This window comes from Salmo trutta, chromosome 14 (genome assembly GCF_901001165.1).
Source record: "Salmo trutta chromosome 14, fSalTru1.1, whole genome shotgun sequence".
NCBI classification, from domain to species: Eukaryota; Metazoa; Chordata; class Actinopteri; order Salmoniformes; family Salmonidae; genus Salmo; species Salmo trutta.
In genome coordinates this window covers 37,979,769-38,004,138 of record NC_042970.1, presented here as the reverse complement: position 1 = coordinate 38,004,138, position 24,370 = coordinate 37,979,769, and the positions used below count along the sequence as shown (strand labels likewise).

General features: G+C 42.1%; 2 protein-coding genes across 5 annotated transcripts; both read left to right on the top strand.

Moving 5' to 3' along the window:
- The first annotated feature begins 11,586 nt into the window (after positions 1-11,586).
- LOC115208013 (translocon-associated protein subunit alpha-like) lies at positions 11,587-16,475 on the top strand. Of its 3 annotated transcripts, none has more exons than XM_029775705.1 (8): positions 11,587-11,621; positions 12,769-12,887; positions 13,016-13,109; positions 13,227-13,354; positions 15,125-15,201; positions 15,384-15,441; positions 15,598-15,691; positions 15,907-16,475. In XM_029775705.1, exons 5-8 carry the CDS (start codon positions 15,140-15,142, stop codon positions 15,975-15,977), a joined length of 285 nt encoding a protein of 94 aa, XP_029631565.1. In that variant the 5' UTR covers positions 11,587-11,621; positions 12,769-12,887; positions 13,016-13,109; positions 13,227-13,354; positions 15,125-15,139; the 3' UTR covers positions 15,978-16,475. The 3 variants fall into 3 exon arrangements, with proteins under 3 accessions (XP_029631565.1, XP_029631562.1, XP_029631563.1); XM_029775702.1 differs by having other exon boundaries at positions 13,227-13,406; XM_029775703.1 differs by lacking the exon at positions 11,587-11,621 and having other exon boundaries at positions 12,711-12,887; positions 13,227-13,406.
- A 466-nt stretch (positions 16,476-16,941) lies between these two features.
- On the top strand, positions 16,942-23,503 carry LOC115208012 (neuritin). 2 transcript variants are annotated; one of them, XM_029775700.1, is made up of 4 exons: positions 16,942-17,081; positions 17,263-17,352; positions 18,737-18,887; positions 21,060-23,503. In XM_029775700.1, the coding sequence occupies exons 2-4, from the start codon at positions 17,301-17,303 to the stop codon at positions 21,292-21,294; spliced, it is 438 nt and encodes a 145-aa protein (XP_029631560.1). In that variant the 5' UTR covers positions 16,942-17,081; positions 17,263-17,300; the 3' UTR covers positions 21,295-23,503. The 2 variants fall into 2 exon arrangements, with proteins under 2 accessions (XP_029631560.1, XP_029631561.1); XM_029775701.1 differs by lacking the exon at positions 16,942-17,081 and having other exon boundaries at positions 17,123-17,352.
- The last annotated feature ends 867 nt before the right edge of the window (positions 23,504-24,370 follow it).

Here is a 24,370-nt window from a genome sequence, read left to right as displayed (position 1 = left end):
TGAAATCTCCTAACTTTTAGAACCCTTTTTTCTAAGAGTGTATATCAGAAACTAATTTGAAAGAAAGAAATGACCTGTTTCATTTCAATACCATTCAACATTACACTGACAACACTGAAACCTTGACATTCCAAATTAAAAACTGAAATTCTGCAAACAAGTAGTTTGTGGGAACTTCTTCTCACTAGTCTGGGTGTAGGTGATGTTCCCATAGATAGGGTTGTCCTCCATGTCCCTCACTCTCAGACTTAGACTGGTTGATTCCCATCAAGGATGAGGAGAGAGGAAACAGTGGGGTCATTAGCAAAGCAGATATTAGCATGTAATAGGCCCTTATGATTAAACCAGATAAATGAATCTAAAGATGAGTAAAGACAATAAACAATCAATCCAAAGCCATATATTTTTCAATATAAATGTCTCTATTTTATTTCTCTCTGCATGTTTGGGAAGGGCCCTTAGGAAAGCATTTCACTGTTACTCTACACCTGTTGTTTACGAAGCATGTGACGAATAAAATTACATTTGATTTAGGAAAATCTCTATATATGTCTATATATTTGGCTCTGCATCATTCATTGCAGTCCCGTCAGATATATACTCGATTTTCAAAAGTATGTGGACACCCCTTCAAATGATTGGATTCAGCTATGTCAGCCACACCCATTGTATAAAATTGAGCACACAGCCACGCAATCTTCATAAATGAACCGTGGCAGTAGAATGGCCCTTACTGAAGAGCTCAGCCACCTTTCCAACAAGTCAGTTTGTCAAATTTCTGCCCTGCTAGTGCTGCCCCAGTCAACTGTAAGTGCTGTTATTGTGAAGTGGAAACGTCTAGGAGCAACAATGGCTCAGCTGCGATGTGGTAGGCCACACAAGCTCACAGAATGGGACCGCCGTGTGCTGAAACGCGTATCGCTTAAAAATTGTCTGTCCTTGGTTGCAACACTCACTACCGAGTTTAAAAATGCCTTTGGAAGCAATGTCAGCACAAGAACTGTTCGTCGGGAGCTTCATGAAATGGATTTCCATGGCTGAGCAGCTGCACACAAGCCTAAGATCACCAAGTGCAATACCAAGCGTCGGCTGGAGTTGTGTAAAGCTCACCACCATTGGACTCTGGAGCAGTGGAAACGTGTTCTCTGGAGTGATGAATCACTCTTCACCATCTGGCACTCTGACGGACGAATCTGGGTTTGGCGGATGCCAGGAGAACACTACCTGCCCCAATGCATAGTGCTAACTGTAAAGTTTGGTGGAGTAGTTAGTTCCAGTGAAGGGAAATCTTAGCACTACAGCATACAATGACATTCTCGACTATTCTGTGCTTCCAACTTTGTGGCAACAGTTTGGGGAAGGCCCTTTCCTGTTTCAGCATGACAATGCCCTCGTGCACAAAGCGAGGTCCATACAGGAATGGTTTGTCGAGATCGGTGTGGAAGAACTTGACTGGCCTGCACAGAGCCCTGACCTCAACCCCATCGAACACCTTTGGGATGAATTGGATGCCGACTGCGAGCCAGGCCTAATCGCCCAACATCAGTGCCCGACCTTACTAATGCTTTTGTGGCTGAATGGAAGCTAGTCCCTGCAGCAATGTTCCAACATCTAGTGGAAAGCCTATCCAGAAGAGTGGAAGCTATTGTAACAGCAAAGGGGGGACCGTAGTAATGCCCATGATTTTGGAATGAGATGTTCGACAAGCAGGTGTCCACATACTTTTAGCGTAAAATTAATCAGTCAATCAACCTTTTTGTCTCTCTGTCTGTATATAATTAATTAGATACACACCTCCTTCTGAAGCGGGGTAGGAATATCTTCCCTTTATCTGTAACAACAAAAGAGTGTTCTCTGTCAGTTATGTCAATATTTCTTTCATCAGAGGTAGTGTTAACTCTTGACTTTAGCCTTACCTGTACAATGTGTTGCGACACAGCAAAGAATAATCCAGCACACTGAAAATACCAACATTGTGATGACAACTGCCAGTAGGATCCACAGCTCATAAGACCCGCAGAAAATATCAAAAACTATGGGGAGAACAAAAACAAGATGTGTCTATACCTCCAGAAGATACTCATTTCAATAAATAGTTCAAAGTTAACTAAATGTACCCACACACTGTTGTAGGCTCACACATGTTTTTTGGGAGCCTACAACAGTGTGTGAGTTCATTTTGGTTACGCTATGTAATACATTTAACCTTTTAACGCTGACATCAATCTTTGAGCCTGTGTTTTATCATTTTCAATGGCGTGTATATTTGGTCTCCTTTTAAAAAGCAGACCACAACAGTGTGAGTTGAAATAGATCAGACTTACCTGTTGTTTGAGTGCTGTGGTTGCAGCTGCCTGCCATGATTTAGAGTTTATAAGCCTAGACAATTCATAGACTTCCCTGAGAAAAGGAAAAAGAAAAATTAAATCCCTCTCTGTTATTTTAAAAGATTGATCCAAGGTGTAATTATACTGAAGCGTAATTAGTAATTCTGTACTTAAAGTATTATATTTCTAAGTCCATAATATTTGTATTTTAGGGTATTGGTTTTCGAGTGAGGCAGGTTCAACTAGGGTTCTTTCTGGGTGTGTTGCTGCAGGATGTTAGCCTGACATGTTCTCTTGTGCATGAGCAGGGCAATCTGCAGAAAACCACAATCCTTCCTATGAAAACAACTCATGCAGAGCCACATTTTGTTAATGAGCAAAAGACAGAGAGAATATTGTAACAGCCGTCTGAAGGAGTAGACCAAGGCGCAGCGTGTTGAGTGCTCATATTTGTATTTATTTTACTCAAACACTATAAACAAAACAAGAAAAAGACAGCCAGCAGTTCTGTCATGTTAACATGAACTAAACAGAAAATAACCACCCACAAACACAATGAGGAAAAAACCCTTACTTAAATATAGTCTCTAATCAGAGGCAACGAGATACAGCTGCCTCCAATAAGAGACCAATCCCAAACACTTCCAACCTAGACATAGATAACCTAAAATAAACATAGAAATAGACTAACATAGAACATAACCCAAAACACACAAAACAAACACCCCCTGCCACGCCCTGACCAAACTACAATAACAAATAACCCCTTTTACTGGTCAGAACGTGACAAATATTATGAGTCTTACAGTGCCTTCGGAAAGTATTCAGAGCCCTTGACTTTTTCCACATTTTGTTAGGTTACAACCTTATTATAAAATTGATTTTAAAAAAAATTCTCATCATTCTACACACAATACCGCATAATGACAAAGTAAAAACGTTTTTTTTTACATCATTGCTAATTTATGAAAAAATAAATAAACAGAAATATAACATTTACATAAGTATTCAGACCCTTTAATCTGTATTTAGTTGAAGAACCTTTGGCAGCGATTACAGCCTCGAGTCTTCTTGGGTATGATGCCACGAGCTTGCCACACCTGTATTTGGGGAGTTTCTCCCATTCTTTTCTGCAGATCCTCTCAAGATCTGTCAGGTTGGATGGGGAGCATTTCTGAACAGCTATTTTCAGGTCTCTCCAGAGATGTTCGATCGGGTTCAAGTCCGGGCTCTGGCTGGGCCACTCAAGGACATTCAGAGACTTGTCCCGAAGCCAGTCCCGCGTTGTCTGGGCTGAGTGCTTAGGGTCGTTGTCCTGTTGGAAGGTGAACCTTTGGCCCAGTCTGAGGTCCTGAGTGGTCTGGAGCAGGTTTTCATCAAGGATCTCTCTGTACTTTGCTCCAATCATCTTTGCCTCGATCCTTTGTTTATATACATTTTTTATTTCACCTTTATTTAACCAGGTAGGCTAGTTGAGAACAAGTTCTCATTTGCAACTGCAACCTGGCCAAGATAAAGCAAAGCAGTTCGACACATACAACAACACAGAGTTACACATGGAATAAACAAACATACAGTCAATAATACAGTACAAAAGTCTATATACACTATGAGCAAATGAGGTAGGATAAGGGAGGTGAGGCAAGAAATAGGCCATGGTGGTGAAGTAATTACAATATAGCAATTAAACACTGGAATGGTAGATGTGCAGAAGATGAATGTGCAAGTAGAGATACTAGGGTGCAAAGGAGCAAGATCAATAAATAAATACAGTATGGGGATGAAAAAGAAACTGGAAAGAAAGGAAGAATTGGAAGAATTGGCTTTGGGGGTGACTAGTGAGATATACCTGCTGGAGCGCGTGCAACGGGTGGGTGCTGCTATGGTGACCAATGAGCTGAGATAAGGCGGGGCTTTACCTAGCAGAGACTTGTAGATGACCTGGAGCCAGTGGGTTTGGCGACGAGTAAGAAGCGAGGGCCAGCCAACGAGACCGTACAGGTCGCAGTGGTGGGTAGTATATGGGGCTTTGGTGACAAAACGGATGGCACTGTGATAGACTGCATCCAATTTGTTGAGTAGAGTGTTGGAAGCTATTTTGTAAATTACATTGCCAAAGTCGAGGATCGGTAGGATGGTCAGTTTTACGAGGGTATGTTTGGCAGCATGAGTGACGGATGCTTTGTTGCAAAATAGGAAGCCGATTCTAGATTTTATTTTGGATTGGAGATGCTTAATGTAAGTCTGGAAGGAGAGTTTACAGTCTAACCAGACACCTAGGTATTTGTAGTTGTCCACATATTCTAAGTCAGAACCCTCCAGAGTAGTGATGCTGGACGGGCGGGCAGCGATCGGTTGAAGAGCATGCATTTAGTTTTACTTGCATTTAAGAGCAGTTGGAGGCCACAGAGGGAGAGTTGTATGGCATTGAAGCTCGTCTGGAGGTTAGTTAACACAGTGTCCAAAGAAGGGCCAGAGGTATACAGAATGGTGTCGTCTGCGTAGAGGTGGATCAGAGAATCACCAGCAGCAAGAGCGACATCATTGATATATACAGAGAAGAGAGTCGGCTCGAGAATTGAACCCTGTGGCACCCCCATAGAGACTGCCAGAGGTCCGGACAACAGGCCCTCCGATTTGACACACTGAACTCTATCAGAGAAGTAGTTGGTGAACCAGGCGAGGCAATAATTTGAGAAACCAAGGCTGTTGAGTCTGCCGATAAGAATATGTTGATTGACAGAGTCGAAAGCCTTGGCCAGGTCGATGAATATGGCTGCACAGTAATGTCTCTTATCGATGGCAGTTATGATATCGTTTAGGACCTTGAGCGTGGCTGAGGTGCACCCATGGCCAGTTCTGGAACCAGATTGCATAGCGGAGAAGGTACGGTGGGATTTGAAATGGTCGGTAATCTGTTTGTTAACTTGGCTTTCGAAGACCTTAGAAAGGCAGGGTAGGATAGATATAGGTCTGTAGCAGTTTGGGTCTAGAGTGTCTCCCCCTTTGAAGAGGGGGATGACCACGGCAGCTTTCCAATCTTTGGGAATCTCAGATGATTGAACAGGCTAGTAATAGGGGTTGCAACAATTTCGGGCAGATCATTTTAGAAAGAGAGGTTCCAGATTGTCTAGCCCAGCTGATTTGTAGGGGTCCAAATTTTGCAGCTCTTTCAGAACATCAGCTATCTGGATTTGGGTGAAGGAGAAATGGGGAGGCTTGGGCGAGTTGCTGTGGGGGGTGGAGGGCTGTTGATCGGGGTAGAGGTAGCCAGGTGGAAAGCATGGACAGCTGTAGAAAAATGCTTATTGAAATTCTCAATTATAGTGAATTTATCGGTGGTGACAGTGTTTCCTAGCCTCAGTGCAGTGAGCAGCTGGGAGGAGGTGCTCTTATTCTCCATGGACTTTACAGTGTCACAGAACTTTTTGGAGTTTGTGCTACAGGATGCAAATTTCTGCTTGAAAAATCCTGACTAATCTCCCAGTCCCTGCCGCTGAAAAACATCCCCACAGCACGATGCTGCCACCACCAGTTTTCACCGTAGGGATGGCGCCAGGTATCTGACAGACGTGACGCTTGACATTCAGGCCAAAGAGTTTAATCTTGGTTTCATCAGACCAGAGAATCTTGTTTCTCATGGTCTGAGAGTCTTTCGGTTCCTTTTGGCAAACTCCAAGCGGGCTGTCATGTGCCTTTTACTGAGGAGTGGCTTCTGTCTGGCCACTCTACCATAAAGGCCTGATAAGTGAATATCTGCAGAGATGGTTGTCCTTCTGGAAGGTTCTCCCATCTCCACAGAGGAACTCTAGAGCTCTGTCAGAGTGACCATTGGGTTCTTGTTACCCTCCCTGACCAAGGCCCTTCTCCCCTGATTGCTCAGTCTGGCCTGGCGGCCAGTTCTAGGGAGAGTCTTAGTGGTTCCAAACTTCCTCCATTTAAGAATGATGGAGGCCACTGTGTTCTTGGGGACCTTCAATGCTGCAGAAATGTTTTGGTACTCTTCCCCAGATATGTGCCTTGACACAATCCTGTCTCGGAGCTGTACGGACAATTTCTTCGACCTCATGGCTTGGTTTTTGTTATGACATGCACTGTCAACTGCGGGACCTGATATAGACAGGTGTGTGCCTTTCCAAATCATGTCCAATCAATTGAATTTACTACAGGTGGACTCCAATCGAGTTGTAGAAACAACTCAAGGATGATCAATGGAAACAGAATGCTCAATTTCGAGTCTCATAGCAAACGGTCTGAATACTTATGTTAATAAGGTATTTCTGTTTTGTATTTTTTATAGATTTGCAAAAATGTCTAAATACCTGTTTTCTCTTAGTCATTATGGGGTATTGTGTGTAGATTGCTGAGGATGTATTTTATTTTATCCATTTTAGATTAAGGCTGTAACATAACAAAATGTGGAAAAAGTCAAGGGGTCTGAATACTTTCAGAAGGCACTGTATATCAAAGAATGCAGCAGGCCTTTTTTTCTGTCTGAAAGATTCTGACTCATTTCATGTTTGTAAGTTTTTGAAAACGAATGTGCCTGCTGTGCTTGCTAGTGTGCTTACAAAGTTAAAATGATAAAGTATTCTAATTCATAGGTAACATTGTTTTGTTAAAGGGATACAGTATTTCAGGATTTTGGCAATGAAGCCCTTTATCTACTTCTCCAGATTCAGATGAATTCATGGGTACCATTTTATGTCTCTGTTTGCAGTTTGAAAGAAGTTGCTAACTAGCATTAATGCAATTGCTAACTAGTGTTAGCAAAATTACTGGAAGTCTAAAGTAACTGCTAGCATGCTAATAGATACCATATACTTCCAATTATTGCTCCAACGCTAGTTATTATTGGCTCACGAAACTACCTCTATTTTACTGGATGCAGGGACATAAAAATGGTACCCATGACTTCATCTGAATCCCCAAGGGCAATTGTGAGCTTCTCGCTGTGAAGATGGTGTTGGAGGAGTGGAGACACTGGTTGGAGGGGGCGGAACATCCGTTCATTGTGTGGACGGATCACAAGAACTTGGAATATCTCTGCACCGCCAAGCATCTCAATTCCAGGGAAGCTAGGTGGACCCTGCTTTTCACCCGGTTTAACTTCTCTCTCTCCTACCGACCGGGATCCAAGAATATCAAGTCGGATGCGCTGTCACGCCGCTATAGAGACCATCCTTCCCACCTCGTGACTGACGATAGCACTCAGCTGGGGAATAGGGAAGCAGGTCTGTGAGGCGCAGCGTTCCCAGCCGACCCCCGGGGGTGCCCAGATAACCGGATGTTTGTTCCTTACGCTGTCCGCCCCTCGGTCCTGGAGTGGGCCCACTCCTGCACGATCTGTGCGCAGTCTGCACGATCTGTGCGCAGAACAGGACTACTCGGCAAGCTCCGGCTGGTCTCCTTCAACCACTGCCTGTCCCTCACCATCCCTGGTCTCACATATCTCTGGATGTCGTCACGGGTCTCCCCCCATCTGATGGCAACACCGCCATCCTGACAGTGGTGGACCCGTTTTCCAAAGCCGCTCATTTCATTCCTCTCCCCAAGCTACCCTATGCCAAAAAGAGGGCCCAGCTCATGGTGCAGCACGTCTTCCGGATCCATGGACTCCCAGTGGACATGGTCTCTGACTGGAAAACTCAGTTCTCGTCCTGGTTCTGGAAGGTGTTCTGCACACTCATTGGGTCGTCAGCCAGCCTGTCCTCCGGGTTCCACCCTCAGTCCAACGGCCAGTCGGAGCGAGCCAATAAAGACCTGGAGACGACTCTTCGCTGCCTTGTCTCTGCCAACCCCACCTCCTGGAGCCAGCAACTCGTGTGGGTTGAATACGCCCGCAACACCCTCCCCTGCTCTGCCACCGGGCTCTCAACTTTCGAGTGTTCCCTGGATTATCAGCCCCCGCTCTTCCCGGAGGAAGAGGTCGGCATACCCTCAGCCCAGATGTTTGTCTGCCGCTGTTGCCGTACCTGGAAGAGAGCCCGGTCAGCTCTTCTCAAGACTACCTCCAGGTACCGGCAACAAGCAGACCCCGGCTCCCTGCTATTGTCTTGGGCAGAGGGTATGGCTGTCCACTCAAGATCTGCCCCTCCGGGTGGAGTCCTGCAAACATCCCCCCGTTTTATCGGCCCTTTCCCCATCTCCAAGATTATTAGCCCCTCTGCTGTTTGTCTTCTGTTGCCCCGTACCCTCTGTATACATCCCACTTTTCATGTGTCTAGGATTAAACCTATGTCTTACAGCCCTTTGTCTCCTATTTCCAGATGTCCTGAATAGTGTTATGTTTGGGGCAAATCCAATACAACACATTACTGAGTACCACTCTCCATATTTTCAATCATAGTGGTGACTGTATCATGGTATGGGTATGCTTGTATTCGTTAAGGACTGAGTAGTTTTTCAGGACAAAAAAAATACAGAATGGAGCTAAGCACATGCAAAATCCTAGAGGAAAACCTGATTCAGTCTGCTTTCCACGAGACAATGGGAGATGAATTCATCTTTCAGCAGGACAATAACCTAAAACATAAGGCCAAATATGCACTGGAGTTGTTACCAAGACAACATTGAATGTTCCTGAGTGGCCTATTTACAGTTTTGACTTAAATGGGATTGGAAATCTATGGCAAGACTTGAAAATAGCTGCCTAGCAATGATCAACAACCAACTCGACAGAGCTTGAATAATTTTTTAAGAATAATGTGGAAATATTGTACAATCTAAGTGTACAAAGCTCTTAGAGACTTGCCCAGAAAGACTGACAGCTGTAATCACTGCCAAAGGTGATTCTAATATGTATTGACTCAGAGGTGTGAATATTTATGTAAATTTGATATTTCTGCATTTCATTTCAATACATTTGCAAAAATGTTTAAAAAAACATGGGTGAGAAAATAAATCTGGGTGAGAAAGAAATGGGTGAGAAAATAAATCTAACACAACAAAATGTGGAATAAGTCAAGGGATATGAATACTTTCTGAAGGCACTGTATATGTGTGTGGAGATGTGCTACGTCCCTTATAACACTTCTCAGGTCCAAGTAACCTCTAGTTAACCTGAGGTCTTCCTCACCAGTTGTCACTCTCCTTATGTCCTGCTGGGCCTGCCCCAGACCATAATAACAGCCAACCCCCCACAGTTAATATCGACCAAATGATCACCCTACCCAGCTTCCAAAGGAATATGAAGGAATAAGTAGGATGTGACCTGCAGGACTTTTTGCCACATTTAATATAAAAAAAATCCGCCCACAGGTCAATTCGGTGTTAAAAAGATGTAATGGCAGGTATGTTGGTGACAGCCCTTTCACAGACTCCCCTTCACAACCAGACAACCAACCATTCCACTACTGGAGTATCCCCTGCATCCTTCAAGCTGGGATAACATTCCAGTTAGTCAATGGGTCTTGTTGACATGCAAGCTGCATCTGCTGAGTGCCTGTGTAACCGATGTGAAATGGCTAGTTAGTTAGCGGTGGTGCGCGCTAATAGCATTTCAATCAGTGACGTCACTCGCTCTGAGACTTGAAGTAGGGTTTCCCCTTGCGTTGCAAGGGCCGTGGCTTTTGTGGTGCGATGGGTAACGATGTTTCGGTGGGTGTCAGTTGTTGATGTGTGCAAGGGTCCCTGGTTCGAGCCCGGGTTGGGGCGAAGAGAGGGATGGAACCTACACTGTTACACCTGTACCCAACTGTTTTAGAATTGGAAACTGTCAAACAGGAAGGATACTGGCCTTGTCGCTGTAGCTTGCCCAAAATGACCAGTTAGCTGTGCAAGCTCGTCAAGCCCTGCCAGAACTACAACCACCACTGGCTACTTTGTCTCCTCACCCTGTTAGGACACTCTCATGTTCTGGTCACCTCAAACATTTTTAATCAACCTTGCACACTTAGTTTCATTGGCTAAAATTCAGAGTTGTACATATATGCTTCTAGAGTAGATGACTGTTGTATTACAGTTTGCTTTCCTGTAACTTGGTTACGCTTCTGTATGCGTGTGTCGTGAAAGGCTTGTTATTATATTTTGCAGGAATTGTCCACTGTTGATATGCTGTAAATCTGTGAATGACATTTTAAACATGAACACACATTAAACACTATTTGGCTTCAGCTATTCAAACACAATGTGTGTGTGGCAGCGCCACCCCTAGTCCTAGATATACCAAGAGCCTTATGAAACCCTTTTAAAAAGACAGAGTAACACAATACAAAATAAATAACTATGCAGGTAAAGGTTTTTGAGTGTAATTATGTTGACCATGTTGGATTCAGTGTTGCACACAAGAAAAATAAATACATATTTACACCGGATTTAACCTCCATCAAATGGTACTATGACAGCCATATTAGATGTTGGACGCCATATTGGATTTGAGGTTAAATCCATGGTGGCCCAAAGATAGTCTGTGGTGGCCCCTGACTTAATTACAAGAGCAGGGGCTAAACTTACAAAATCCTTCAAATAACTTAATTCCAATGTCTGAGCCCACTTGTTTTCCTTTGAGCCGGTGACAATAGTCACAACATTTTAAAAAAACATGTAACTGTATGTATTTTCATTAGGCAGGAGCATACAGCACTGAATGAGAGCGAATTTGACTTGGAAAGTAGTCTATTAGTCAGCTACCAAAAAGTAGAGCTTACAATCATCATAAATATTCAAGTTTACATTTCTGCCTGTTGTATTTCTGTGTTGACAGCTCTATATTTCCAAGATGCATTAAGATATCCTAATGATGTTTGTTTGTGTGTGTAGGAAAGACAATTGACTACTTGTATTAAAAAGAAATGCAATATCAGAGCTTGCAATATTGGGTTACATGAGTGTATGCGGCCCATCATCCCTCCAGCCAGGCATTATTCTGCACTTTTTGAGTTTAGGGCAGGGATCATCAACTAGTGTAAGGCTCTGGGTGTAGTGGGTGCGAAGTTAGACGCAGGAAGCAGAGAGTACGGGGTAGTGCTTTATTGCACAAACGGTGAACATAAGCCACCCCACTAAGATACAGGGCACACAAAACAAATGCCCCAAACACTGGGGACTAAAACAGTCCGGAGAAAACCCACCACCGAAACACCTGAGACACGAGCGTGCACAGTTGCAACACACAAAACAATCCCGCACACAGAGCAGGCGGGCCTACTGGCTAAAATAACCCGACCAATCAGCCGAACATAAAACAGGTGAAACCAATAAACAGAAAGGTGGAAAAAGTGAATCAGTGGCAGCTAGTAGGCCGGAGACGACGACCGCAGAGCACCACCCGAGCAGGAAGGGGAGCTACCTTCGGTAGGAGTCGTGACAACTAGATTCAGCCGGGGAGTTGATTTGTTCTTGAGCGGATGGTCTGGGTGCCGGAACATAATTACAAATAATTTGTAGACTGCAAATTGACCGCAAGAAGCCCAAACAGATATAACGTTTGACTAAAACATAATCATTTCAAACCTTGCTTACATTTGTATACGATCACGTTTGCATTCTTCACTCTAGCAGTCCAGAGTTCATTGCAATATTGAAAACTTAGCAAAGTTAACATTGACGTGGCATAATGCAGTTTTTCATTCAGTGATATAAAAAACAATGAAGACTTCTTTGTCAGAAAGCTTCATGCTCAATATCCTTGTCTGATAAATTAAGTAAACAAATGCATTTAACACAAATTATAGGAGGAATATAAAACTTTGGGAAGCTCTCTCGATATAGGCTTATTGAAACATCGCATGCTTATGCAAATGTATAATTACCATATATGTAGTTTTGTGGTTTAAGATAATAAGAAAACCTTATCTGGAAGAATGAAATTACATTAATTTCTATTACAAAATGTCTCTGACAGGCAATATTGTTGCTCTACACTGGGTTTCCCTATCTTCTATGGTGACGTGTCCCAGGATCGCCTTTCCGTTAGTGTTGGTACATTCTAACACCGGCGATGATGCCTCTGACTCTTACATTGTATCTTTGTCTGTTACATAGTGTTCCAATTCATTCAAATGTCCTACTGCTAAATGATGACCGACTTTACAATTTGCTATTCAAAGTTTTATACAGCATTTTCAAGTAATTACCAATCATCAATCATAACATGGACCAGTTTTAGCCTTCAGCTTACACATTCGTTGTGAACAGAGTATTAGAATACACCATCATAGTATTACACAACGAACGAATAAAGCTCTTCTCATGACCATCTGTATCAATTTACTGATGTCACTATTTTACATTCATTTGATCCAATGGATCCTATGTTTGTTTTTGGTGCAAGTGCAACCAGAGTTTCTCGTCACAACTGTCATCAACTATTATAGTACCCTCAGGCACACAGGTTAAGGGGCTTCGTTCCCAGACAGAGGCTGCTATTATAACAATTTATTTCACATGTATGTGTTAAAATGGATTCATTGCTAATGGATTCTTCTCTGTGTTGGGACAGGCCAGGTATCTGCAGAAGAGTCTGCGGAAGACATCTCCCCACATGCAACAGTCGATGAGGAGGAGGAAGAGGAAGAAGAGGATGAGGTGCTGGTGGAGGAAGATCAGGTCCCAGGCTCAGTATGTGACGTTGTTCGAATTGGGATGAAAGCGGCTTCTATTGTCCCTGCCAAATTAATGTAAGTACTATTTTCTCAAGTCAGTGCATTTAATCTAGTTTCTTTCCATTGCATTTTGAAATCTCTCAGGAATCAGAAGATGACTTAGATGAAGATGCTGCAGTTGGAGATGTAACCTCTCACCCTGATGCTGACACCACTATCATCTTTGGGACCGGGGAAGGTTAGTCTTCTCTTCCTTTGTGGATACTCATTCTGTGTAAGTTAAAGGGAAATATGCAAGACAGCATGAAATGGAATTATTCATTCACATCAATGGTTTAATTTGTATATCATCCAGTGTTCCCAGCCAATGAGACTGCTAAGTTTCTGGTGGGTTTCACCAATTAGGGAAGCCAGGATTTCACTGTCCATTCCCTGGAGGCCTCCTTCCGTTACCCTCAGGACTCCCAGTTCTACATCCAGAACGTGAGTCTGGGTTCTGGGACACATGATGCTTGCATGCCTCATCTGAGAAATAGTAAGTCCCCTTGAAAACACACATCATTATGTAACACGTTATATGTTATAATGGGGTTTGTAGTCTGTTTACTTCCAATTTATTATCTAACAATTACTAGAATATAAACTTCTTATAAAGCCTTTACAAACCCAGTAACATATGTTACCCATAATAGAGAGCAATAGTAATGTTGTCTTTTTGTTGGTACTAACTCCGCCATGATTCGTTGGACAAAGCCTATGCTAAATTTAAATTTGTAGGGTTTTTGGCTAAACGCCAAAAATAAGGTCCGTTGTAAACACAGGCTTAGGAGATCTTATACGTTTTGTTCTTTGAAATAATCTTCATCAGCTAATGTCGCTTTTTGTGAATTTTGAAGCATTTATGTAATAAAAAAAGCACAAAAGGCTTCATAATTCATAAAGGTCATGTTAACCCTTAGGCTACAATTTCTGTGCCCCAGCGGAAATCTAATTAACATAAAAAAAATCCCCATCAAATCCATCTGTTTAAGCTAGAGATATCTGTTTTTTTGCATGGGCTGCGTCTCAATTCACGACATCCGCCGATATTGCCCTTCCGAATCTGCAGTGAAGGGTGGCAGAGCTAGAGCGGTGTTTGTTAGACCATGAGACATCCCGAAAATCGGTCTTCTCAGAAATACGTCTGAACGGCTTGGCCTACAAAGTATTATGACCCCTTTATGGTGATGAGACTCTCACGAACACAATGGTGTTTTCCATTTTGCTCTAGGACCCCCACAAGCCTCATAAGACTCGTCTGAAGGTCCCTGGTACCAGTTTAAAAAATGAATGGAACTACAGTATGGAGATAGTTTACTGCCTACAACAAGGGGATAAATATTGTACATAAATTGTTTCCTGATTTTCCTTATCTCTCAGATGTAGGACAGACGCATCAGAACAAACTTCCTGTAGATGTTTTTTTTTTACTATCTGTTTTTCCATGTAGTGAATCTATTAGTCATTGTGTTTATATTGGCTAATAGCAGTAATGCCACATTCGATGTTTCATCCAATCATTTTTGTAGATTCTTTTTTTGTTACCTTAAGGGGTCTTAGAATTCAAAATCAAATAACTTAATGATCCTTGGTATGACCATCTTAAAACAATTCCATATGTTAGCAAATATACAAAATAAACACTGAGTTGGAACCCCCCCCCCCCCACACACACAATTTGTCGGGGCATAGACGCTACAATATGTCGGCCCATGTTGACTCCAATGCTACCCACAGTTGTGTCAAGTTGCCTGGATGTCCTTTGGGTGGTGGAGCATTCTTGATACACACAGGAAACTATTGAGTGTGAAAAACCCAGCAGCATTGCAGTTCTTGACACAAACTGGTGTACCTCGCACCTACTCTCATTTGCACATGCTGTATATAGACTTTTTCTACTGTATTATTGACTGTATGTTTGTTTATTCCATGTGTCGCTCTATGTTGTTGTATGTGTCGAACTGCTTTGCTTTATCTTGGCCGGGTCGCAGTTGCAAATGAGAACTTGTTCTCAACTAGCCTACCTGGTTAATTAAAGGTGAAATTAAAAAATGAAAACTACCATACCACATACACAATCCATGTATCAATTGTCTCAAGGCTTAAAAATGATTCTTTAACCCAGCCCAGGGTTCTTGACTAGATGTTCAGAAATCCCTTGGAATGTATGGCCTGGGGCTGAGGCGCTGATCTTGTGTTTTGACTGTTCCGCAGGGCAACGGTTTCCAGATGGCCATTTACAACCAGACCGTCACTATCGTTGAGCTGGAGGAGGGACTGGAAGGAGAGACGTAAGCATTTCTTTGCATACATCAATTCTATTTTTATACTAGTATTTGGTTAAATTAATGTATGTGTCAGGTACATTTGTTTAAATATGGCAACAAATGTTATATTGTTTGTCTATATTATTATTTTATTACATTATCCATGAACTGTTAGTATGACACATTTGGCTTTGTTTCTCCTCCAGAATGTTCATGTACATCTTCCTGACTGGACTTGCCTTGGCGATCTTTGGCGTGTATCAGGTGCTGGAGTCTAGGACGCTACGAGTCTTCTCAACATTTTCATCTAAATTGTGATAGTCTGAAATATCTCCAGCTCTTTACATGTGGTGGTGATTGTTACATAAAAAATTAGCACCAGGGTAAATTAAGTGATGACGTTTGATCGATGTTGTGCAGAGGAAGAGGCTCCCAGTGAAGGTGGAGACGGGCACCGGTGGGATGAACGATGTGGACATCAGCTGGATTCCCCAGGAGACCCTCAACATCATGAGTAAGTTGAGCTTTGTCATGAGCTTTGATACTCTGCCATAGCTTTCCTCCTGACTGCAGTGAGACAAATTCATTCTCTGCTTATACAACCACTTTTTTGGAACCGTACTTTGGTTGAAAATTCATCTTGTCTGTGCGAAGATGAATATCAACTCAAATTGCTACATTGACCATCCTCTATCTCTCTCTGTTTCTCTCTTTGTCTCTCTTTTACAGGCAAGGCATCGGCATCCCCTAAAGCCTCCCCAAGGAAACGCACCAAGAGAGCGGCTGGAGTAGATCAATAAATCCTTCCATGATGCGGCCATCTTCATATCAATGTCCACCAGGCCCATGTTCAAGGCCCGTGCCATCACAAGCTCCAACAACCCAACCAACATCAACCTCTGGGTGGACCAAGTTAGTTACTCAAGAGCTTTTCCCATATGCCCCCGATACATAGGCCTACACCAAACGTTCTTGGACTGAAGACAGTGGTGTCATGAATGTGTCCCATTTAGACACCACTCCAGCGGGACATTTTGAGACTGATATGAGACTAAAAACTGAGTAATTGGATCACCATGCCAGATCCATGAAAGATGGGTAAGACGTGGAGTTTTATACCTGCCAAAGAAACCGGTAATGCTACACCAAGTATTTCAATCAACATCTTGTTTTTTTGTTGTACTTTTTGTAAGGAATGCTTTCATTTCTGAAGTATTACTATATTAAGGGTTTTGTTCTATTTCATTCTGTGCCTGACGACTCCCTCAGTTTGTCTACACAGTCAGGAATTGAGATGGTGACCTCCAAGTTCTTCCAAGGGAAGGTTTTCCTTGTTCATGTCATACTTTGAAATATCATGAAGCTGCTGTGAAATGCTCATTGAAGAGAATTTAGAAAGTAAAGGCCACCCGCTACCAAGTTACATTGTTAAATATGAATGATGCAAATATATTGCAAACAGGACTTGCTGTCAGTGTCAGGTTACATTTTCTCCCAGACCATATACCACCACAAATGTACCCACAGTACATTGGTGAAATGCTGTAATTTTTTTCAAAAAAAAATAAAAGGTCAAAAAAATCTGGATAAGAAATGTGTTCACTTTCTTGAAATATTAGCCTTTTTTCTTTTCTTAAAGTTGAAGTGATGTTCTTTCATGCCGCAATTTATGATGTTCTGAAATATGCACATTATTTGGTCTTTTGATTTTTTGAAAAAGATGACTGGTGTCAGATAAACAGGGAACCGACTGAGGAGACCAAATATGTACCAATGGGCTATTTGTCTGTTTACTGTCAGCAAATGAGAAACATGGGATGGTTACTAAACGTATCTCTGGCGCGGAGCGTCCATGAGGTGAGTGAGAGAAGCGCTCGGAGAGGCAGCACGCACGAAAGGGGCAGGTAACGTCACGGTTGTTACATTCGTTTTGATCGAGAATAAACTGAAACTGATTCTGCAAATGTTAATTAATCGCCTCCTGTTAACACATATATGCCGCAACAAGTCATTTATTTTGATTGATTCATTTTACTTCGCTTTGATTTTATCTCAATTTATGAGCGATTTTGTTGGATCCCACAGATGGCGCAAGGCACCCTCCGCTGGGTTTGATATGGGATATGGGATTTACGTCGGTGAAGATTTCAAGATTTTGTGCATTTATTGCATTAGGTAAGGCTGGATAAAGTATCATTTTAGATTTATTGGTAGAAAAATACTTTTTCGTATTGCACGTTTTATAATATCTTGATGAAAAATGTAATATTTTATTAATTAAGGGTGTAGTCTAAATTTAGATGTTGCACGCAGGGTGAGAATAGAGTTTAATTATTTGACAGTGACGAGCCTTTTTCATATTTGAAGAGTTTATCAATAACTCATCATCCCTCAGGTGTGTGTAATAGGATAGATTCTGGAGTGCTTGAAAGATCTTTGGCCAAAAATAGACTTGCAGAGTTGTGTTGATGCATAAAGGATGCATTAATGCACAAATAATTGAAAGCAAATGTTTTTAAGTATTGTAGTGTCACTTACCCTACATCTGGCATTCTTGTTAGTTTAATAAATTAATCCCATGCATTCACTCAGAACATAAGTATGTATGCAATGTCTGCACATATTTCCATGTACATTCATATCCATTCTGATAAATTAAACAATAATTCCTGGTTTTAAACTTTTTGAACCTGTGCAAGCTGAATCATATTGGTGTACTATAACAATATTCATATTGAACAAACAGTAATATAACCACTGCCTACCTTACATCTAGCAAGGCGTTGCTTTTTGGCAGGGGGCAATGGATTGAATGTGAGCCAGCCTACAGTGCAGTGGGACTTGGGAATTGAATAGATTTCTTGAAACTGATCCAGGCAAACTAACAAAATCTTGGAGCAGTTGGTCTTTCTTCAGAATCCCAATATAACCCATTCCTTGATTCATTTCAATGTTTTCTATGCTTTTAAAGCGATCATTTCAAGCTGATGTCCCAGACAGTGGCTATTAGTGGCCTTTGATACCTTATCCCTGACCCTAAGCAATCAATAAGTGAGTGGGAGAGAGGAGAGAGATGAGAGAGAATTATGACAATCATTCTCACAGGTAGCCTATGCTGATTATATCTAAATCACACTGTCCAAGCAGGCCAAATATCTCCCATGCAACCCTCGTCATTAAAACTACATTGAGAGGCAATTTGGAATGACTGGAAGAGAAACGTATCCTGCCAAATCTCCTAAAGTCCAGGGAGGGATGCTGAGGGCTGATATTACTCTGTTTCCTCCATTTTAACTCCAAGAACAACATAGAAGGAGGGTGACCTACTTTTGGCATCCTCCCATTTGTTTCAGAAGACACCCTTTGCTTCAGATAGGGAGGTAGATAAATATCTAGATAAAGGTGATACAAGAGCCTATTGTTATTCTATCATGACATAAAACAATTATATTTGTCCTCTGTAAGTGCAATGCCTGAAATGTACAACGAAACTTATGAGAACAAAAGGGAATTCTTTCCTTAATGCATTTGAATGTATTTTTCTTTCTGTGTTTTGTAGTGTCCCTGGCTGTGGCAAGAGTCTCAGCGGTAGATGTGAAGTGTGAGAATATTTACAGGGACTTCTCTGACTGTGTTCTGGAGTTGGGGGAGAGCATGGATAACTACCAAGAGAATGTGACCAGCGAGATGGGAGTGGAAGCTGTGTGCAGGTGAGAGGGGTGTGTGTGTGTGCAGGGGCGGACTGGGACAGGGACTGGGACAATTCGGCCCTGACATTTTATCCACACTAGCCCATATCACCCTGCCAACTCAAGAATTCAAGAAATACGTTTTTTCATCTAACACGTACAAGCAGGAATGCATGATTCAATATGTTTTTATGTGCAACCTAATCCAGTGATTGTCATGAATTTTGGGTTGACAATTAGGCTATAGGCTAGTTGCTATATTTTACTGTCAGAATAGCACTCCAGAATTTCCAAATTTTTTCAATAGAGATGAATTACACGTTAGGTCACTTGATACCAATAGAGCAACGTTTGAACGCCACACCTTATAGAATCCATGCCCTGAAGAATTCAGGCTGTTCTGGAGGCAAAGGGGTGTCCGACCAGGTACCTAATAAACTGGTCACTGTGTATTTATCTAACAATAAATGTAAAGTCCTAAAAAAATGTGTCTCATAGCTACTAGTTGTGGGCTATGAAACCTTACTATTATAATTTTTTAATAGGCCTATACCCTCGCAATGGCCAGTGCTCATTTTGCAGACACGCAGCTCCATATCACAAAGCCATATCAAATATATTGGTTGTAAAATAGTTTCTATTGAGCTGAATATTGGGAGATGAGAAATAAAAAGTATACGGACAGAAAGCTGAGACCCTCATCTCTTCGACAGGGACAAGGGGGCGAAGCTTCCAAAGCTGTGTTTTCCCACAATGGCATTTAAAATGTTATACCATCAGAACGCCTAGAGGGCGAGGAGAGTGGCTCGCTCATCACAGCAGCAGGCCCCAGCGAGGACACAGGCACAGGGGCAGGGCAGACACTTTCATTACAGGAATCATGAGGATAATGCACTTTATTGTTTGACCAAATCATGGTTTTAGCTGCGCAAAAAATAGAATGTTTGAGTGAGGTGACAATGTAGAATGTGCTCTTTCTATGTTTGTAGGCACCCTCTTCATTTTTGACGATCCATGATCTTGGATGTCAAACTGATGACAGAGTCGGAGCAGGTCTCTTTGCTGATGCCATTTTTGACTTTGAATGTGAGTTTGTTTGACCTCTGCTCAGCTTTTCAGAAAACCAGGCAGGCCCATCTTGGTAGGGAAGCTGGTTGTTTCCCACTCATCTGCCGAAGGCTCACTATTGATTACTATAACAGAGAACAGGCCCATGGGCTACCGGCCATGTCACCTTTTAATGGTTTTATTGTTATGTAAAAAATATATATATTTTTGAGTGTGTCAATTTCAACTAGCCCACCCAACTAAAAAATGGTCCAGCCCATCTGGCATCTGAAAGAATTGCCAGATGGCCAATCCGCCCCTGTGTGTGCGTATGTGTGTGTGCAATGTACAGCATCCTCTATCCATCTGCACTTACTGTACGTCTGCGTTTGCAGTGCACCAGGATCTCATGGAACCTGATTACTCTTACGACCGTAGGCAGATAGAACGTATATAGAACAGCGTCTGTATTTTACCAAGCATTCTCCTTCTGCTTTTGTATATCAGATCTTGTATTGAAATCCAGCGAGGTGTGTACCTTGCGGAAGAACAGTGGAGAGAAGAGAAAGATGCTGTAACCTCTGAGGGAGATAGCAGAAATGAATGGTGCTGAAACACAGCCACTGTACTGAATAATTTATGACTTTGCTGCAGCAGTAATGAAATTCTGAGGCCATCTTGTTTTTTTTTGTCATCGTTAATGTGTGCATTCCATTACTATAGTACAGTATATTACTGCCTAAAGCTTACACAGGCCTGCCTTTCCTGGGGGAAAAATGTCCCCTTGCAGCGTCAGCTCTTTTTTCTAATCTAATTTCTGTGGCTACAAAATAAAGGAGGGTTGATCTTGCAAAACGCAATAATTTACAGTATTGCTGGACAGTAGTATAAAAACAACAATTCAAAACAATAATACAACAAAAAATACTCCTATAAGACACCTTCAGCCGTATGTTACAGGAGAGCTTTGAAGCCTTGCATGTGCGCTGATTAAAGTGCCAGATAAATCAAACCAATAACATTCTTGAATCCAATAGATTGTAACCAATAGCATGTTTTCATGTCAAATATGAATGAGGCAGTGTATGTGTTGGTGGAAAAAGGGCTTTAAAAAATACATTTGATTGATGGATCTTTCACCCCTAGCCACTGGGAGGCGTTCCACACGTGTGCCCTGACGGCACTGTCCGGGTGTCAGGAGGAGGTGGGCTCCATCTGGGAGACCCTGAAGGAAGATTCCAGGAAGATCCGCTTCCAGGGCAGCCTCTTCGACCTGTGCAGCCCCAGCTCGGCCCCCCGCCTGCGCTCGCTTCTATCCCCTCTACCCCTGCTGCTCCTAGGCTTGCTGATCCTAGGAGGGCCCATCTGGCCATCCACATAGGTGGGGGATGCCTCCCTCCTCCTCGCTCCCAACCCCATGCACTCTCACATTCCCCGGGGTGGCCGGCTGCATCCTGAGCACATCTGAAAACTGAAGCCAAGGATGGGGGGGGGATCAGTGAGTAGAGAATGAATATGGATTAAGGTTAGCACACAGAGCCATAGACATCTATGGTACTGGGTAATTAGAAGGCTATGATATAACAGAGCCATTGATGTCTGTGGAGAGACGGAGGGATACCTATCTCTCTGGGTTACCCCCCTTAGATGTCTATGGCACTAGGTCATTTAGAAGGTTACGTTATCAGGGCCTTAGATGTTAATGTCATCATTATTGATGAGTCTGGATAAAAATACACACCCAAGACCCAAGCAATTGTAATGAAAACCTATTACAGTATACGCCTATGAAAAAGCAATTTTAAAGCAATTGGTCAATTTTGTTGACAATCAAGTGAATTCTTTCAACTTTGACCTTTTGACCCCTACACACCAGCCCAATGTTTGGTGTTGCATGGCTGCTATAATGACACCAAAAAGGCATTTTTCCATATTTTTGCTCTGTTAATCCATTTCTTTGGTCATCCTGTTACATTAGGTGCTGTTAAAGTCAGGCAATGTTGTTAACTGAAAATATTGTTCCTTGCTTTATTATGCACTTTACAGTAAAATGCATAATTTACCGTTAGTCATTGTGGATAGTTATTCTACCTGAAAATGGTATCTGGTTATGTGAGAATCTTCAGTGTTGTTTTATGAATCTGTCCTGTATGGAAGTCCAAGTGTATGGCTGTCAATTCTTTTACATATCATTGAGTCCATAACAACTATACACAACTGTACACAGTTCACGTCAAAGCACATTTAACGTTACAATAACACACAGCTTACTGAGTAGAAATAAAGACAAGAGACTTTATTATGAAAGCTAAAATATATAGGACTTAAAGTGGTACTCCAGTCTCCTTTTCACCTCAGTTAACACCTGATTTATTTTTTAAAAAAAGGCGCATCTCAATAGGTGGTCAAGATATGTCATGACATAGCACAAGTGGGGAGGTGGGCCTTTCCTCTTTTGTTCTCTATTGCTCCTCTACTGTTCCTTAAGCAAGGAGGAGGCAGATGACATCACGGAATCCCATCAGACCAACTCCTTAAATGCCCTACTCCTCGAAGTTTGCAGTTGTGTCTAAAAAACACTATTTTGCTTGAAGCATATTTTTTTACCCTTTAGTGTGTGTAGTTTACTGTATTTATACTTGGGATATCTCTTTCAACAGTAAACGTTTAAAAAATTGCTGGAGGACATCTTTAAGTGAAGGATTCTCCTAGGGCACCACCCTGCATTGTTAGCCCTAATGCCTCAGTGCAATACAGTATTTGATGTTGTCAACAGCTGTAATATATCATCAAACTGAGTCAATATAAATATGCAATTGAACTCATTAAGTAGTTTTATAGCAATATATTGTAGTGTTAGTGTATAGGTTTTCTGTTACTGTGCTCTAACCAAATAGGAAATTAGGGGTGAATGCTGACTTAGTGCTCAGACTTTGGCGCAAATCTCTCAATCAAAATCTCCACAAACTACTTCAGCCCACACAGGATCATTCTTCTTCTTTTCTTTTGTACCTTTCCAACATTATCTATAGTATGGATCTCTCTCTGCATGGTTGTGTCTAGATATTAGGCTAGATATTCCGTTTAGAATCCATTCCCAAGAGACATAATCCTCCGTAAGCATGTTTGTACTGGTTGTCCTCCACACCTAGTCTGTGCTCCTGAATGTGGTAGCATTCTGTCACCCAATCTGTGTGCCTGGTGCCAAGTGTCCATTATTATTTTTGAACAGCAAAGAGTTTTGCTATTCTCAAAGCATGAGCAATATGTGTTGTAAACACTTTATGGAGTGACTACTTTCCTTTTCCGTGAGATCGGCAGCTAACGAAAGCATGAAAAATACCACATTATTTAAGGGAGATATCATAACCACCAAGTATATTACTATACATGTATGACTGACTGATTATTGAATTACCACAGAGAATTACCACAGAGAAAAATACATCAGTAAACACTACAGAATGTAAGAATCAATATGTATGTGGTCGTTCAGAGATACCAACTACAGAGTACATTATTTACAAAAAGGCTGTATTAAGTATTGTATTGCAAAGTAATGTGTTTGAAATAAAGTATGAAGTTTGAAATACGACATTCTGTTTATACACGCATGATCACACAGAGGGGATCTACTACTTCAAGATCACTCGCTGCTTCTCAGATACTCTGTATATTTTCCATCACAATCATAGAGAACAGATAGATTCTAGGCACCGAGAGTTTTTGTTGATACGATGTCACTCCTCTGCTTCCCCACACATTTCTTTTTTTAGTCATCTCGTGGCTAGGTGCTAATAATGAGGACTGGATCCAGTACATAACAGCCCAGCCGCCAATCAGCCGCTCGTTAGTGGGCTCCCATCTGTTCTCCCCCACCTGGCCACAAAGAGAGCAGAGGGAGTAGGGGAAGAGGCAGAGGGTCCAGCAGGGCTCAGGGCCCCCGGGGCTACTCCATGGGAGGCTAACATCCATGTGTGGTGGTAGTGTAAGCCCCTCATTATGTTGCCTCCTCCGTCGCTGACATTTCTTCAATCCAGTGTACATCTCCCACAATATCCCACATTACAATGCACACAATCACTTTTTTTTGTGTGTCAACGTTAATAGATATCATAAGAAAGTAGGCTTGTATTGCATCTTCTTCCTGCACTGTCAAGTAATGTGCTGGTGGATATAAATCGGATGACGAGTAACGACTGAATATTCAGATCTATGTTATTGATGAAAAGTATAAATAATCTTAACATTGGTTCCAGTGATGGAAGAAGTATAAACTATTGCATTGCACTTACTTACAGAGACATTTTTCAAAGTCTAAGAAAATGAGATGATCCATGACTTTCCTTGGTGCTTATCGTCTACTGGTCTAATGGGTCCTCAGATCCTCAAAAAGTTATACAGCTGCACCATCGAGAGCATCCTGACTGGTTGCATCACAGCCTGGTATGGCAACT

Coding starts and splice junctions, on each gene's coding strand:
- LOC115208013 (XM_029775705.1), top strand. CDS start 15,140: ATGGCCATTTACAACCAGACCGTCACTATCGTTGAGCTGGAGGAGGGA. Junction 15,442..15,597: donor CGATCTTTGGCGTGTATCAG/GTGCTGGAGTCT, acceptor GATGTTGTGCAG/AGGAAGAGGCTCCCAGTGAA. Junction 15,692..15,906: donor GGAGACCCTCAACATCATGA/GTAAGTTGAGCT, acceptor TCTCTTTTACAG/GCAAGGCATCGGCATCCCCT.
- LOC115208012 (XM_029775700.1), top strand. CDS start 17,301: ATGGGATTTACGTCGGTGAAGATTTCAAGATTTTGTGCATTTATTGCA. Junction 17,353..18,736: donor TTGTGCATTTATTGCATTAG/GTAAGGCTGGAT, acceptor TGTGTTTTGTAG/TGTCCCTGGCTGTGGCAAGA. Junction 18,888..21,059: donor GGAGTGGAAGCTGTGTGCAG/GTGAGAGGGGTG, acceptor TTTCACCCCTAG/CCACTGGGAGGCGTTCCACA.